The sequence below is a fragment of the Colletes gigas genome, unplaced genomic scaffold, assembly GCF_013123115.1.
Source record: "Colletes gigas isolate AHSC1104 unplaced genomic scaffold, ASM1312311v1 Colletes_gigas_Sc00012, whole genome shotgun sequence".
Lineage (NCBI taxonomy): Eukaryota > Metazoa > Arthropoda > Insecta > Hymenoptera > Colletidae > Colletes > Colletes gigas.
The window spans coordinates 7,503,281-7,521,083 of record NW_025106641.1 but is presented as its reverse complement, the minus strand read 5'-3'; the positions used below and the strand labels follow the sequence as shown (position 1 = coordinate 7,521,083).

Below are 17,803 nucleotides of genomic sequence, written 5' to 3'. Positions count from 1 at the left end.
ACTAAAAATAAATAAAATTAAGACATGATGTAAATAAAATTAATATAAAAAAATATGAAACAAACAATTAATTAATGATTTATAATCTTTATACTCCTGTGACGTCACAATGAGGAGCTGTCATTGGCTCATCTAATATCGATCTGTTATTGGTTGCAAATATAACTAGATCAATTAAAATATATTAATTATAACCATATAATGCGTAAGTATTAACTTTCAATTTAAATTTCAATCAGTTTTTCATATAAAAGTTTCTTTTGTTTCTACTAAATTTTCTAAAGATATTTATTTTAATTCTCACTAGATATCCAACCTTCTTTGACGCGGTGTCGATAACATTGAACTTGACGCAGTTTTGGTAAGAAGTCTTCTACAGGCATAAACGAAGTGTGAAGTAGACTCCGAACGCGATATTTTTTCGTAACACAGGGATTAAGGGCACAGACAATGCATAGTATAGACGCATAAAACAACAGTGTTAGTGTCACGCAGATCAGGAATTCATGAGCCCATCTCCAAGGTGAAGTCGAGAGGCCGGCGTCCGAGAATGTAAACACAACCTGACCGAGCTTTTACAAGATAAGAAACGTATCGCATCATTATCCTTGGCTTAGGAATGCTAACAATGGTAAGAATAAAATTATTTTTAAAGAATATTATAGAATACACTAGAAATAGGTACAGACGAGTAACAGACAGGAACAGTATTCAGTGGGAGTCCTATGACGCAAAAGAAAAACATCGTGAAAAATTAATATATTTGTATATTTTATACATATGAAAAGCATTTATTAAAATTTCAATTAAAAACGAATATATTTACATATTAATTAGTACATATTTCGATAAAATGAGTTCCCTATGTATATCGATATTTCATCTTTAAGAGACACTATTGAATCTATCGAATAATCGAAAGTCGGATGCTGCTCATTGTCACGTCACAGGAGTATAAAGATTATAAATCATTAATTAATTGTTTGTTTCATATCTTTTTATATTAATTTTATTTACATCATGTCTTAATTTTATTTATTTTCAGTTCTTCGAGATATAAGGTTTAACTTTTATTTCGAAGATACACATCAAGAGTCGAGACGGACTACGTGACTCCCTCACCCCACTTCCCACCCCTCTCCCCACTCCTCGCGCGAGAGACGTGTCCGATCCTGTTCGTCATTCTTCGTCTGGAAAGTGGTGTGAGAAGTGCGTTGACAGCTTCGTGTCTAATTAGGTACGTATTTTTTATTTTTAACCATTTCTATTCTCCTCGTCATTCTCCATCGATGCAATTATACAATATTAATAAGTGCATATTAACAAATTTGTGTTTCATTTCTGTAATTGCCCGTAATTACAATTCAAACACATGGGACGCTCAACTACGGTCAAACGTATTTTTCATTTTTAACCGGTTCTCTTCTTTTCGTCATTATCCATCGATGCATTTATCCAATATTAATAAGTGTCTGTTACCAAATTTGTGTTTTATTTCTGTGGCAGCTCGTAATTACAATTCAACCACATGAGACTCTCAACTGCCGTCAAACTACGGTCACGCTATATACGCGACGCCATAATGCTTTGAGAGTTTGTGAACACGTTTCGACAGGAAACCTGTATCTATACGAAAAAGAGTATTTGGCGATGCCCACGTGCGGAAAATGTAAGTATTCTTCGTATTTTGTTCCGAGTGCGCTTAAAAAAAATTGTTTGATCTAAATTTGCCATCAAGTTTTCAAATACGGTAGAAACCTTTTAGTAAAAGCATTTACTCTTTCTTTCTAAAGGATCCTGACATCTCATCATCGTACTTGTGGATCCAGAGAAACTCGACGATGATCTCGCTGCTGACCTTGATGCTGACTTCGTTTCTAACGTCGCTGATGACTTCGCTGATGACTCCTACTAGGCAACATCGTCGCCCGGGTGCTTGAATTCTACAGTTGGTGAGTCGCATGTTATTTTGTTTCCTCTGGTCCCCAACCATGTTGTAGGATGAAAGATCCGAATCAACACGGGTGACCAGTTGTATACTTAGTATTTTTGACGAGTTAAGTGACCGCGGGTATGAAAAATACCCATGAGTTATATTTTTTTAGTGCAGGCTAGGGTCTTCTTGCACTCGCGTTTTTTAATGTTATCAATAAATATTATACAATATGATTATTACACAATTTTGATAAAATATATGAAATATGTTTATTATCTTTATATGAATTATATAATTGAGTAGAATATGAATTAATATAATGTGAAAACATTATATTAATCGTATGATTGAGTAAAATATCTTACATCATTAATATAATTATTAAATATTTGTTTTATTAATTAATACATCATATGATGTATTTTATGTGCAAGAAGGCGTTTCGCGACTAGTCGATTTTCAACTCAAAGGAACATGCATGTTAATTTTATTTTTTTTTAAATTTACTTTGACGACAGAATCGACCAAGGTTAATTTAATATTTTGAATAATAATTTAACAAATTTATTTCAATTTGCAAAGTAAATTATTTTATCATGAAATCTTTATTAAAGTCTTACATTTTGAACAATTAAATTTCAGTCACAAATTTTTCTTGAATAATAATATCTTTCAATATTAACGTACTCTGTTGTTGATATATTACATATAACAAGTCGAGTCATTTTAACTGAGAATAGATACCGTTTAGTTAATTATTAATAACCAGTTGTTCTAGTCAGGATTTTCAGGATACTTTCCCGTGTTCGTTGCCTAAGTTCATGCACATGCCCATGTGTTATTTGCACGAGCGAAGGCAACGGGGCACGATGACTTAGTTTGTAACATTTATAATAATAATTTATCTGTGCGACTGACAATGCTAGTGTCTCGTGCACGATGTACTGTCCACATATGTGTGTTTGTGGTTAGGTTGTGGAAGTGCATCGTATCAAAAGTTCATCACAATTCAGATACAGAATTTTTTGACATTAGATTCATAACAATCACAATAATAATATTAAACCTATACTTATTATTTACTTGGCAATTGTTCGTATTGCATACACGTCGATAATATTGTAAAATGCATAATGAATTAGCTTTTCAATTTTATATAATCATATATGTATAGAGTATATTTTAATAAAGACTATATCAGATATATTAAAATGTTTTACATAAATAATAAAAGTACGCAATGAGCACTAGCTTTGTCAGTCCACTGCAAAAACTGGTACGTACACAATTAGAGTATGAATGAGGTTGTGCCCGGGTGTCGGAGGAACCCCGGGAAGTCCTCTCTAGTTTAGGTCGCGCCCGGACATTCAGAATGAGAACCGTGGAGTGTTTGTTTGAATGATTGAGTTTTGCAATTTTTTAAATATAGGGTTAGGTAGGTAGGTAACCTATTCTCTGGTGTGTGTGCTTAATCTAAGTAGGTAGGGTCAGGGCAGGACTGTCCACATTAGTAATTCGGGTAGGCGCGTTTTCGCGTGGCAGTTCTGTTCCTGTAGTTACGATTTCGAGAGTAGAAATCTTGCTGTTTCAAACGGTGCACTTGTGCTGTTTGTTTCGGCTTTATTTTCGACTCTTCGAATCGCGCGACTCTTAAAGTCGCTCTCTCGCGCTCGCGGTCGTGATTAGGCCCCTTTCGAAACGTTCGCCCCCTCGAGATTCACCACGTATGCTCTTGCAACAATTCGTATATTGTTGGAAGACTACGTATTGCACAAAATCTCGAGCCCGGTCTTTCGTAAGTTTCAGGCATCGGCAGGACCGCCGAAGAAAGAAAAGGCTCTCAATGAGCCGAAGAGGCCCTGACAAACTGTCTCAAGAGTGGGCTGCAACAAATGGCTTTTCATCTTCATCCCCGGATGAGAATGGAAAGTCATTCCTGTTACTACTTTGTCACTTAACTCGTCTGTAGTTGTAGTTAGTTTATTTTTCTGACTCGCTCACATATGCATGTACCTGATGGTACATGATTGCACCATACATGCCAGCCATCCCTCCCCATAACTCGGGGTTATGATATACATAGAGTTGCGAATATCCAATAATCGCGTTTGCTTTTAGAGTTGCGAATTGTTATTTTTCGCGTTTGCTTTTCAGGGTAGCGTTGCGAATTCCATACGCGATTGCTTATATTGTTATTTAAGAATCCTACCCACGGTCGAGAAACAAATTCCAAAAGGTATTGAAATTTTTGATCAAATTAAATGTTATTTTATTCCAATTATTTTTTGAAACAGAGCTTGAAATACGTCCCATGGGTACCTACAGACACGTATTAGACTATTTATCTGTAAATCGTCGAGTAAATTTGTCAAAAGTGAAAATCGAATTTTTCGAAAAAAAGGGAAGGGGGGGTGCCAGAGATTTTCGACGAAAAAAAAAAAATTTCAATTTCTTCTGAAACAAGTATATTTGCTTGCGGGGGTCAATTACAGTCATATTAGGAGCAAAAATACCCTCAAAATCCTTCCCAGAGTCGAGAAACAAATTCCAAAAGGTGTTGAATTTTTGATCAAATTAAATGTTATTTTATTCCAATTATTTTTTGAAACAGGGCTTGAAATACGTCCCAGGGGTACCTACAGACACGTATTAGACTATTTATCTGTAAATCGTCGAGTAAATTTGTCAAAAGTGAAAATCGAATTTTTCGAAAAAAAGGGAAGGGGGGGTGCCAGAGATTTTCGACGAAAAAAAAAAAATTTCAATTTCTTCTGAAACAAGTATTATTGCTTGCGGTGGTCAAGCACAATCATATTAGGAGCAAAAATACCCCTGAAATCCTATCCACTGTTGAGGTTTTTTGAAATTTTTGTTTCATTATGGTTTTTTCTTATATACGCCTACATAGGTCGGAAAGTAAAAAATGGCTGGGCAGTCGAAAATCTTGGCTCGATATTATGGGAGATTTAATTTCTGTTGTGTTGAGAGCAAGAAGGATAGTCTCACATTCGTCGCCTTTCTCGAATCCACGAAGCTGTACGAAACGCCAGAACTCATTGTATAAGGTGGTTGCCATTAGCGAGTGTAAGTAGAGGGGCAGTTCCCTTTGGGCACGGGTCTGCCGTCTGGTAATACTGCACTGTCTTTTTCAAGCCCTCCCATAGTCATCTCACATTTATTTACGCATACACTACAGCTGGCTGCCCATCAATCCTAATTCAGTGCCTAGTTTCTCAACTGACCGCCATCCATGAGAAGAGGCCGCTAAAATCACCTCCGAATTTTCAGGTCGGTATGGCAGTCAGATTCGGCCGCGAAAGCACAGACGAGGTATATATCTCGTCTGTGGTGAAAGGTCTATTCATATACCTCGTCTGTAGTGAAAGGTCTACTCGTATACCTCGTCTGTGCTGTGACATTAAACGCGAAACTCAATTGTAAAATGGTACGTACATCTTTTGGTCTAATAATATTTTTTTTAATTCGATATAAATTGAAATGCCTATTAACTCGTTTGATAAACGTGAGGTTGTACCTAGAGAGTATCAATAATCGAGAATATCTACTCTCGCGGTAATACAGAAATCTCGATCATTCGTCATCTTCTTCCTCTTCTTCTTCCTCTTCGATCATTTCGTCCTCTTCTTCTCCTACAAACGCAAATCATCTTATCTTCCACAACGTGGACAACGGGTTTTTGTATTTACCCATTGGTATAGGAGGCGGGGGTGGTAAATTAGCAATGCGATAGGCCTCTTCCTGCTCGAAGGTCGGATCCTGAATTTCCATGATCTCTGGTCCTAATTTGTACTGATCCTGCACAGGTGGCATAGACGGTGGACTATAGTTGTACGCGTTGTATTTGTGGCCCCAGCCGATGTACACATTATCGATACGCCTACAGGTCGACACCATTAAAGTAACATTAGCGTAATTTCCCGCGCATTAATTTCCCTTTAACGCGCCATAATTTCTCCTTTCCCGGTTGATTCTCGTTCCGTGATAACAGGTCCCAGGCGATCGGACCGTTTCTTCGATATCTCGGGTAAATTTATATCCGACGGTCACATAAATATTGCAGATACGTCCGTTTAATAGAAAATCATTATCGAACATGAGCAAAGGGCGCACGCACCTTCCACAGGCGAACGCGAACGCTCCTGGCCAAGTATTCGATCTAACCAACGCTACTGCCAAATCTGGTAATACGCGAGAAGACTGTCTGACCGTCCAAGGAATTATCGTGTCAACGATAGCATCTTCCGACAGGGGTGTCAGAAGGGGTGGTCCCACCTCCCTTTGAACACCTGTTTTCGCTTCCTCTTCTTCGTCCTCCAATTCTTCCTCTCCGATTTCTTCCTAAACGTATCATGATAAATTGATACACAATAACACACTGTTCGAACTAAATTATCGTACGATACTGGCAATATACCCTTTTTACTTAAGATTGTATGGTACAAGATTTATTTCTTCTAAGCAAGTTAGAATCACCGTAGCGATCGAATTATTCTTAAATCAAAATGATCCAAAGATTTTGTTCGTTGTTTATTAATATTCAACTAACTTCCTCGTCCTCTTTAGCTGGATTCCACCAAACAGTGCGTCCCTGCTTCAGAATGTACTGTGTATGATGACACCAATTTGACATAGAGGGATCTACCAGGTCCTTGATAGGCAGAGGATCGTAATGAGCATTCTCTGACAGCACTCCACCTACGTGTACAACGAAACAAACGAGACAAGACTTTTATTCTCCATCTTTGGCCCGTGAAACTCGAACGTTGAGAATTATTTTCGGTAATCCTTTCTGCATCCTCGTCTCCGACGATGGCGTTAAATGGTCCTCGCTATTAGAGACTCGATATTTGCTGGCAACCGTTGCGATAAAGTGTCGGTGAAAAGGGCATGAGAAATTACCTTCTTCCGGCTCCTCGCCCGGCTCCTCCTCCTCGTCCTCACCGCCGAAAGTAAAAAAGCCAATCGGCGAGATCTGAGTGGCCGCGCTAATTCTGGCTATTTGCGCGCGGAGATAATTTTTTTCGGTGCCGGGGAACGGCGGGAACGTATGAATCTACGACGAAAAACTGCCGCTTTTTACGCGTTCCCCCCCTCCCCCCCTCGCGAAACAACGATATCAGCCGTCCACGTACCGGCGTTTCCAAATTTCCCGTGCAACAACGAACAATCTGTCGCGCAATTAGTATCTGCTGCGGCGTCACCGTCGGAAGTTCGATCCACTTGTCCAAACCGGGCTCGTTGCATACAAAATACACCTGGAACAACATCGATCTCGTGTTTAGCATCCCGTATTAAACCGACACCCAGCAACTTCATATTTCAGGCCACAGAACCGCCAGGACGCTCTCTTAATTTTAATCATCGTCCCAAAGAATGCCTTCACTCGGGTTGCATTAGTTAATTATACATTTCGCGGAAGCTTAAGTACGATCGTACCTTGGCATTCACGCCACTTCCGATCCTTTCCGCGGGCACTTCCGGCGGTGGTTTCCACGAATGTGTAGGCAGGGGTGGAAAAACCAGCTTCAAACCCTCTTCCTTCTCTTCTTTCGCTTCTGCATCTTCCGTTTCGTCCTCTGCAGCTTCCCTTTCCGCGGTTGCAGCCGTTTCTTCCGCGACTCTTGCCGCTTCCTCCTTCTTCGCCTGTTCCTCTTGGCGTTTCCTTTCCTCTTCTTCCGCTATTTTCTGTAAGTATCAACCACGTAACTTATAAGTCTTTGTATTTATTTTCGTAGAATAATTTGTTTTAATATTTCAACTCGAGGCTCTTTACCTCCAATCTCCTGTCCAGTTCTTCCGATTTGAGATCAGCTTCCACCACGTAATAACTTTTTGGATTCCCATGTATTTTGCCCCAGAATCTACGATACAAAAGTGTAAAAAAGAAGACACGTCAGGAAACACATTTCTAATTGCATACCTGACGTTCTCTATGGGAGCTCTGTTCATTAGTTGTCGTATAGATAAATTAAGTATCACCATTTCCCCGCGAGGCAATCCTACGTCGGTTTGTTCGAAGTAAAACAGAAGGTCTAGCATGTTTGGTTTCTTCTTCTTCTCATCGTCCTCCTCTTCCTCGCCCAGTGTTTCTTCCACATTCTCGTCGACTTGTTGTACGTTCTACGATTACGAAGAATTTTACAATTTTTTACTTTTAAACGCTGCATAATACTTTTACACCTTGAACAGTTTTACGAGTTTCGTCGCATCTTCGTACTGTATCGGCGGAACGTACAAATCTCGAAGATGATTGGTCTGAGTCTTGAATCTTTCCTCTTTCACTTTCCTGCTGTACTCCTCGAAAATATCGACAGCGTTTTTCGGCCTTTCCGCGAGAATCTTGGCCAACACTTCAGTCAAATGATCGTACCTACGTTCGTAGTCGAAAAGGTTAACAAAATTTCAATTAAAAAAGACGTGAATTTAATTTCGAACATTGGACAGATTCAAAACATTAACGTTTCAAAAAGAAGACAACGTTCTTTAGTCTGCATTTCATTAAACCTCTTCGTACAAAGGTCGGTCTAATAGAAATTACTTTGAGGAATTCTTTCGTGTTTAGCTATCCACGTTTGTCTCCTCTTGTGTTTAATTAAATCAAGTATCGAGGCGGTGGGTTGCTACTTCGAAACGTTTCTGCCTCGATAACCGCGTTAACGATGCCTTGAAGTTACTGCAAATGATTTCCTAGTTCGCGAAGAGTTTCAAAGCGATCGTTCGCGAGACTCTTCGGAAACGCGACCGACGATCGATCATCTGATAAACTAAACAATGCGTTATTTCCGTCGAAGCGTTCGAAATTCGACGAAAAGTCACGTTGTTATTTCGCTAGTAGAATTTTGACAACTTACAGGCTGTCACCCGACTCTGGACTGTGCTTCTGGAGGAATTTTTTAGCTCGTCTGACGTCGTGTTCGACGCACGGAACATCGTCGGGCGGCACTTCTTCGATATTATAGCAGTAGGCCATTTTCGAGACGATCGGAGCTCTTAGTTAATTTTTGAATTTTTATTATCGTTTGAACGTAACCAACGCGTGTGCAGTCATCGTTTCATAACACGTATCGCTCGATAGCATGCCAGACAATGCCGATTCTCTCTTTTTTGTTCGCGTACATACATAATCAGCGCCATTCATCCGTTTCGAAGCCACTTCGGCGGCAGCCAACGTTTCGAAATCGTTATCTAATGACCCAATTACATTAACGAACCAAAAATGCCCCTAATCAGCTCTAAATTAATTAAACCTGCGACGAAGATAGCGCCCCTCTGCTGATGTATCGTTGATTTCTGCTTCCTGGAGCGACAAGAATATTTATAGGAGTGAAATAGGGAAACATTGTACAAACGTGTTTCACTGTGAAATTAGAAAAATTAATCGTCAACTTGAGATGTCGAGGGGAAAAATTTGGATAGGATTCGCGAATTTTAGCCATCTTACAAAAATAAATACCGAAACTTTTAAGTTATGCAGTTTACAATGGTTTAAAATCAAAATTTTAGTCTTGCAGAAAATTGCACGGGTTTCGTCTGCCAATGAACGTGATAACGCTGCTTCGAATTCGATATTTGGCGAATCGAGAGATTTAGGAAATTATGATTTTAGGCAAATTTATTTCCGACACCGTTCGTTCGAACGAACTATATCGTGAATATGAATGACCATCTATCTCAATGGAATTAAATCGCACGCGCCGCTTTCTATCAGGCCGCATCCTGGAGCATGGTTATCGTCTATCGAGTGTCCTAAATAGAAACGATGCTTCTCGAGGTCACTAGCTGCTTCCTTTGACGCCCACCCCTCCGCAGCGAAACAGGACACGTGTCCTTCCCTTGGAAAAAGTGACCTAACGGACTGATTAGGAGCTAACCGACTCGACGTTCACAGATTCTCCTTTCGAAAACGATTCGTGAAAGATTTTAATAGAAATATACTTCGTTTAAAGTTCTCAACCGATTCGAATCAAACTTTCTTTTTCTATAAATAAAGTTTAAAAAAGATTTTGGGAAGTATTTATACCTGAAAGTGAAATGCTGTTTAACAATTGGATTCAAAATTAATTCGTAGATCCAAGAAGTACGAGAATAGAAATAATCGTATCAAATTTAAAAAATGGATTTGACACTGTCAAAAGGGTCCCGAAATTAGATGCTTTAACAAAGTTACAAACGTTAAACCCGTAGCGTAGTCTCCGCTAAAATATCTACTCGCTATTTAAATAAATCAGGAGTCCCGCCGCTTCCATGGAATTTACGAACAAGATCGAGTTTGTTTAGAGGTTCCCTTTTAGAAATGTTTGTTTATTTGAACACGACCAATTTCTCTTTCGATGTATATACAATCTATCCGTACGACATCGCCGTTGTATACAGACAGGAACTTTTTGTTTCGTAATACGAAGATCGAGATACACGATGGAGAATCGACAGAATATTTCGTGACGTTAATAGCCCGTTAAATATTATCCGATCGAACGTGACTAAAACATTCGTTACGCGATGAACCAAGCGTTCCTTCTGTCGCACATAAAACGTAGTCCACGCATATTTTTCGAGGTATTTTTAACTTTCTGAATGGTTCCAGTAGAATTTGCAAATCGTTCAAGATGCAACGTACGTAGACTGTATGTATTATGTAACGATTTCAAATTATTATACTAGCTCTATGTAAACAAATCCATTGAATGCACAATGCTACACGTCGTTGCACTTATTCATTATGAAATCCAACGACGTTCGATCCCATCGATCAAAGCGTCTGCATACTTATATGTAATGCTTGACAATATATCTACCTACGTGTCTTGGTTCATCGACCCCGATCTTTGCCTGGGCAGCTCCGGAAAGATTGTTTACAGAGAAAATGGATTTTGTTCTCTTCAAGTCCAGCGACAACCGCACAATAAAAGCGTATAAAGTTGCAACAATATTGTTGTTCGTTTACCAGACGAAGAGACTGGACGCGTCGAGTAACGTTGTTATAATTTTGTCTCCACTTCGAGATGGAAAAATATCCTACCTGGGAGACAGAGATTATTTTTTCTTCGTAAAAAGAAATACATGTTTTCCTCGATCGCAATGCTATTCGAATCAGACGATTTAAAATTCTATCTTTACAATATTCCGGACTCGGTGGATCTTTTTTAAGATTCTACGATTAAAAATTTGACGTCCATCCGGTTGGATAAAATCGTGGCTCGATGGGTCGTAACGAGAAACGTTTCGTACTTCGTAATCTAATAATTGGCCCAATAACGATCGAATCAATGATACCGACAAAATCGTCGCAATAGGGTAGGCGGATCGACGTACAGCAATTAATTGAATGCAATCGCGCGAGCGTGCATCGTTAACGCTAATCTGCCACCGGTGGCTTTGGAATCGCAGGAATTACGAAAAATGGCACCGCTATCAGTTTGTCGCACGTGCAGCATGATTTGTCGTCGAGCGAATCCGTCAATGGGATCGGTAGACGGGATCGAAACCACGGAGCGCGGTGTATTTTCGACGTTTGAATCGCTAATAATCCGGGATTCCGTAATTTCGCGAACCATATAACAGGAAGTACCAGCAAGGAATTAACGCGTACGCGATAGACGCGTTGCTAACAAATATGTATTGGATTTCGATCGGTACGGCTTTGTAAAGTAACATATGGACTTATCGACGTTATTGCAATACGCTAACACTGCGACGCGTTGCTACTTCAGCGACAAAATACCGCGATACTTTGGTGTTTCGTCGTATCCTTCGCCATTTTCTTCTTATTTCTAGTTATTTTTCTAGTAATTCGCATTGTTTCTCAAATCGAGATCTTAGTAGATATTCTTTTCGACTATAAGCATCGTCCCAGGAAAAAATCCAAGCGCGAGTGGAAGAAATGTATTTTTAAAGACGCGTTGCACCAAAGTGATTCATACGGGGAAAGGAGGCTCGTCTATTTTTGCATAACGTTCCTCCTTTTCGCCAACCCTTGGGCCCGGTGCTCGATAAAATAATAGGAACTGGACGTGATGGTTGAATTTTAATCGACGATGTTTCGATAAAACGAGTGGTTATGAAATAATTTGGCAAAGATCCAATTTATAGGTGAATATCCATCGATGGCTATCTGTACACGTTCCCGCATTAGCGTTAGCATCGATTCCAGTAGGCGAATCGTGACGAAACGGGATCGTTCGCGACGCACCTGTGCCCGATGTCATTTTAATTACTTCGATCGCCGCGATCCAGCAACGTGGCGCAATTAACAAAATCGGGATTAATAAAAGGCGCGTGTTGGCGCGTCGATCGTCGATCTGCCTGGTCGCATTATCCGGCCTGTCGAAATCGAATCGTGCGTTTGACGCGTATTGTTCGCGCGACCGCGCCGTGCATTAATTAACAAACGGACGTTAACGATCGTACGCTAATCAGGTCCACTGATTTTCGTGGAAACACAGTTCGCCTCTAATAGCGCGCTCGCGGCACACTTTTAGTCGTTTTGGATCTTGTTTAATTTCAACCTGTGGCTCGTGTGTTTCCCGTTCGGTCTATTTAGTATCTATTTTAATCATGTTGCTCGTAATTGGAAAATTGATACCGTGCAAGGAAGAATTTTAAAAGTCCGCCGTGTCGTCAAAAGCCTGAAATTCATACTTTCTCCTTTAATAATGTTACGCGTTGTTGGGAACTCGATAGCGTTGTGCAGAGGCCATCTTAAAAGTCTACTTTGTCGTCAGGATTTATCTAGCATTGTCGAAAAGTACTTTATTCAACGTGAACGATAAAGACTTATGAAATAAAATTTATAAACAAATCGAAAAGTAGGAGTCCAAGTATTTTTGGAGCACGTATCATCAAACTGTACTACCTTTATTCGATTGGTAATGAAGCCAGGCAACTTCCGGTGATTCCAAGAGTCTGTAGCCTGCATAACAAAATGGATTGACGTAATCGATGGAATCGGATAGTAATTTTTAGTCACCAAACTCGTGATCGCGGAGGATCCAGACAAGCAGAGATTTCCCGATAAAGCCCGAAGAATAATTCTCTCGTTGCGTGTTATCTCTCGTGTCCCTTCGCGTTAACGAAACGGCCAAGATGAAGTCGAGTGCGGCAAATTCGTTAATCAAGCAGCATTGGACGCAATTCGAGCGTAGAAAAGGAGCATCGGAGACGGTGTCTGCAATTTGCGGGGGCGTTTGAGTATGAATGAGTAACAAGTCCCCACCATTTCGCTCTCCCTTCCCTTTTCGTCGTCTCGTTCTCTTCCCTTTTGGTTCTCCACCCTCTCGTTACTTTTCGCCCCTCTTTCCTCTTCGGGCCTTCCACTCTGCAGCCTCTCGCTCTCCTCTTTCCTCTTACACCGGTCCCCCTCCCCTCTCTCGCTCCCTCTGTCCTTCTCGACGGCCGAAAGCAGCTCGTATCGGGGGTCGGTTCTCTCTCCGTGTTCCGCGCTTCTTTCGGTCAGTTTTCTCTCGTGAGTTGATCGCGCTCGTCCTTTCGCGAGGACCTTGGAGAATCAGTGTCTTTTCGTTCCGAGGACTCGGTCGGTGAATTACCGGGATACAGGAGACTATTTCACGGAGGATTCCCGCTGGACGGGGTATTGTCATCCGTCACGATGCGCCGTCGATGCTCACGGTTAGTGGATCCACGGATTTCACCTTACGACGATCGATAATTTTCGCCACCAGATACGAGCAAAGTTAAACGCAGTGAGATCTCGGCCACGCGGTCCATTCGTCGACGGAGTACTTTGCAATATTAATTTCGATAGCTAATTACAGTTCGACGATTCGACGTGTGCTTCTTTGTTCACTTTGTTCGATATATAAATGCATAAGGATGTATGTAGTCCGCGTAACTCGAGATCCTTTGTTTTGGATCGCTTGTATGTCGAAGAGGATCTACTTGGATTAACCTTTCGTTGAAACTAGCATGAGATTTTCGGTAAAAAATTTGAAGCATCGAGCTGTACGACGTAGACAGTGAATTTTTTTATTTTCTTTTGGTTTCCAAATTTTGTAGTTCCTAGTCTGTGGGATGAATTTAAAATAGCTGCGTAAAATAGATCCGTATTCTAACGCGAGGATTCAATTTCACAATTTCGATCGAGATTAGCTTTTGTTTCAAATAGAAATTAAACTCGAGCTGCTATTAAACCGCACGGGGGCATCAGCAAGTGGTAAATTTCTGCGAGTCAAAATTTGCTTGCAATCGCAGCACGTATTAATAAATTTATTATACCGAAAACGCGCGTGTTATTCTGCAATAAATTGGGCCGAACAGTAAATTACATAGAAATTTTGTTATAATATGGACCGACGAGAGGGCCGACAATTTCGGATAATTAGAGTGCATTTGAATTAGTTGTCGCTTCTATCATTTGCTAATAACTGGGACAGTATCCCAACAATGAAAGTCATCGGTAAATAATCGCTTCGAATTTCATTAGATATCTATTAACAGACTTACGATATTGACTAATTGACACAAATCTGTTATATCTCATAATGGAGAAACGTCAATGATCAATTTTTATAATTTTTCTGGGCATTAAATTTGTCTTTCTTCAATTTTAATATTTTCAGTTTTATTTATAATTTATAGGGTGTGAGATTCTTCGATATTCTCGATATCTCAAATTTCTCTCGGTTTTTATTAGCTTCTTCTCTCAGGGTCCTCAAACTCCTCCAGATCCAACACTGATTTTAAAAGTTTCGAGAATTAATCGCGCCTCGAAAATGAACGCGACAAAAATGATGGGATATCCGTCTCGCGACAAGGATCCAACAATTGTTCGCGAGGCCATCGGGCCAAGATTCAAAGATACTACGCGACGAACTTAAAGTGGTTACGACGAAGCGCGAAATCGAGTTCTCGGACGGTGAAACACCCCGAGCGACTCGAAACTACCCGACGAGGAAGAGACGACGGCATAGAGAAAAAGGAAGGGCGACGGGGGGGTTTGGAGAAGAATCACGAAGAACAATTCGTCGGTGTGTTCATAGTTGTTAAAACGATTTACAGCCGGTCCAGAGAGTTCGTGGCTCCGTCGCCATTAAATCTTATCGTTAAAACTTCCAGCCGCCGCTTCGAGATCCTCGGGATCGTCGCTGGCGTTCGTGGAACGCTCCGCGCGCACGAACTTTCCTCTCCCCCCTCACCTGCAATCGAGAAAAGGTTCCTACTAATAATCGGAAAAGGTCGAGCGAGGAACGCGAGGGTGGTCGTGGTTCACGCAAACGAGCCCCAGTAACGCAAAAAATGCCCCATGAGAATTAACTGGTTCGCCGCTTGTGCTGTTTTCTCCCTTTTGTGGCTGAGAAAACTCTTCTTCCGTTTTCCGTGCGCTAGAATATGTTTGATAAATTGAAGAATTTAAAAATTAATCCTGTTAATTCCAGTAATTTCATATAGATTAAAATTCAACTATAATCGGTGTCCTCGGGGCATGTTTCGTGACGAGAGAGCTCGTATTAGAGGCAAACGAATTCCAAACAGCTTGATCTGGGAGATGAGGCAAAGTTTTTTTATATCTCTACTGTGTATAAATATAACATGTTTCATGAACAAACGATTACTATCCTAAACAGTTTATCCTCCACGCCCACCGTGCAGACTAGATTTTCACACTTTTCAAAGTTAACTTATTTCTGCTGTTTTTGCACTGATAAATCAATGTTAAACTCGAGGATCGTACTCGTATCATGTTCTTAAAATAAAATTTAGAAATCGAGGCACTGGTTGGGTGAGAATGAACGATAATTGTCAGTCTGCGTCCCCGTAAAACAACGCCCAAAGGCACGTGCCCCTTTTGCTCATACGTTATCGCGGTTCTGCCCCCTACTTTGGAAAATATTAATGAAGGTCTGCCTAATAGCCTTGCTAGGGGCGGATTCGGTAGCCTCGGTTGGAAGCAACGAAATGTGCAAAAGTATGTTTACTTCCTTTGCACGATTTAAAATGTGTTATACTTCTGTGATTGCCCTCTAACTAAATCGCGAATGGATTAATGAATCGATGAACGGACGATTGTTTCGCGACGTGGAGTTGTTCACTCTCTCTTTCTCTTTTCTTCAGCTCGCGTATTCCGTCGCGCGGAATAATGTCGCTCGTTACTATTAAGGGGCCATCCCCGGGTACGCGCTTTACATTATTCATCGACCGTTACCACGCGGTGCCGGTTGAGCATCGAGCGATCGCTCGTAAATCGCCGGCTCACTTTTCATTAAGATGTCCGCGAGCGAGTGAATGAGCGGCTGAATGAATTTCCAGAACCCATTGGTCTTCCTGTCGGGTTATGCCCGTCCTTGAATGCGCGTCGCAATGCACACTGGGTCAAGAAGCGTATTGCGTGTGCACAAACTTCTTCAAACCTCGTTCTTCCTCGACGCACCGTGTGTGGTCTGAAAAGAACTATCTAAATCGTAGATTTTGTCAACGTTTTCCCCAACACAAAGTCGTCATTTTGTAACCGGGGAGTTGTACATAGAAATTACCAAAATTGTGTTTGCTATATTACGAACGCAACAACTGCTCGAGTGTTCTCGATAAATATTGCAACGTGAAAATTAACGAACGATTGATATTCTGCTGCATCCCCTCTAATGTAAATTTAGGGTACAAAGTTTCGGGGTTGCAGTAGTCGAGTTGCTGAGTGCTCGCCGTCGAGCGAATGAATGGATGAATGAGCCTCCAGAATTTACGGCTGTTGTTCGGAATTCGTCGGCGAATGCTTGCCAAAGTGTGTCAACTATTATATTCCTTCCGGTGTTTAGAATTGTCGCTACGAAATTAATCTACCACTCGATCCTCGACTCGATAGTTTGCGGAAGAAAATCCAGTCGAACGAAGTTAAAGCATTCGAAGGGACTAGTTGCAACTCGCGTCGAGCAATCGATAGATTTAATCAACGTGGAATTCGAAATTTACGTTCATACTTAGCGAGCGTTTTGACATAGTCTCCTTGTAGCTAATTAAATGCAAACAGAATGGTTGGTTGTGAATACACTAGTTCAAGGTTGACAAGACAAAATTAACTCTTGTATCAACAAAGATTGCTTGGCAAAGGCGAGCCTTCGGAATTTATCTGTACCGTTGGATTTCAAGTGCAGAGATTCGGGCGAGTTCTCGAAATTGGTTGAACTTAAATGGCCAGCTCGAGTGGGTTTTCAATTGGACAGCTGGCGACCATTCGAGTCGACGGAAACGTACACAGCCGCGGGTACGATTCCATCGCGAACAGCGAGGCACTATTTTTTTCAGAATTTACTAACGACGATTTGAGTTATACAGAATATTTTCGTGTTTGATCTCGTCTCGCGTTGCGTAGATACATTGGAAAATATAAAAGTTTCGCCTCGGTGACAGAGGAGGGCAAAATGGTGGACAGGTGCTCCAGGGCGTCGTGTTATTACCATGATTTTTCACTGCTAACAGGCACGCAAAAACGCAAAAACGTGAAAAAAGTTATATTCGACGTTGACAAGAGCCATCGGTCTTCTCTCTTGCTTTCACGTTAACTTCGCCTATTTAGAAAACGTCTCGTCGACCGATAGTCGTCGCGTTATCACGAATGCTCGAAGTTACGGCGGCTATTGGCTCGAAAACGAAAGGAAAGGTAAACGGACGGGGAATGAAATTCCCTAGCAAAGACGGTACCGTCTGTTTCTGAAGAAAAAAGAGTGCAAACGAAACGCAACGGCCAGCGAAAGAGGAAGAGCGGTAAAAGAGAGGGGTAGGGGAGAAATTGACGGTGACTTGAGTGTCAGAAGGCCGCAGGCTCGTGGTCCCTGACCGGTCGACGCAGCCTCCTCCCGGTTCCAGAGAATCAGAGTCACGTTCAGTCAGTGGCCGACT

General features: G+C 41.1%; 1 protein-coding gene across 1 annotated transcript; it reads right to left on the bottom strand.

Annotated features, from left to right (window-relative positions):
* Positions 1 to 5,527: 5,527 nt before the first annotated feature.
* On the bottom strand, positions 5,528 to 8,927 carry LOC122398999 (radial spoke head protein 6 homolog A). The gene is made up of 11 exons (XM_043399293.1): positions 8,809 to 8,927; positions 8,138 to 8,327; positions 7,878 to 8,077; positions 7,731 to 7,818; positions 7,394 to 7,642; positions 7,090 to 7,212; positions 6,857 to 7,010; positions 6,500 to 6,652; positions 6,072 to 6,282; positions 5,644 to 5,834; positions 5,528 to 5,586 (listed from the first exon to the last, which is right to left on the bottom strand). The coding sequence occupies exons 1-11, from the start codon at positions 8,925 to 8,927 to the stop codon at positions 5,528 to 5,530; spliced, it is 1,737 nt and encodes a 578-aa protein (XP_043255228.1).
* Between the last annotated feature and the right edge of the window lie 8,876 nt (positions 8,928 to 17,803).

What these genes read in the sequence shown, in the direction of transcription:
- LOC122398999 (XM_043399293.1), bottom strand. Translation starts at nt 8,927, where the DNA reads ATGGCCTACTGCTATAATATCGAAGAAGTGCCGCCCGACGATGTTCCG. An exon ending in GCTCCCATAGAGAACGTCAG is followed by an intron (nt 7,819 to 7,877) that starts GTATGCAATTAG and finishes TTTGTATCGTAG; the next exon opens with ATTCTGGGGCAAAATACATG. An exon ending in CGGGAAATTTGGAAACGCCG is followed by an intron (nt 7,011 to 7,089) that starts GTACGTGGACGG and finishes TTTTCGTCGTAG; the next exon opens with ATTCATACGTTCCCGCCGTT.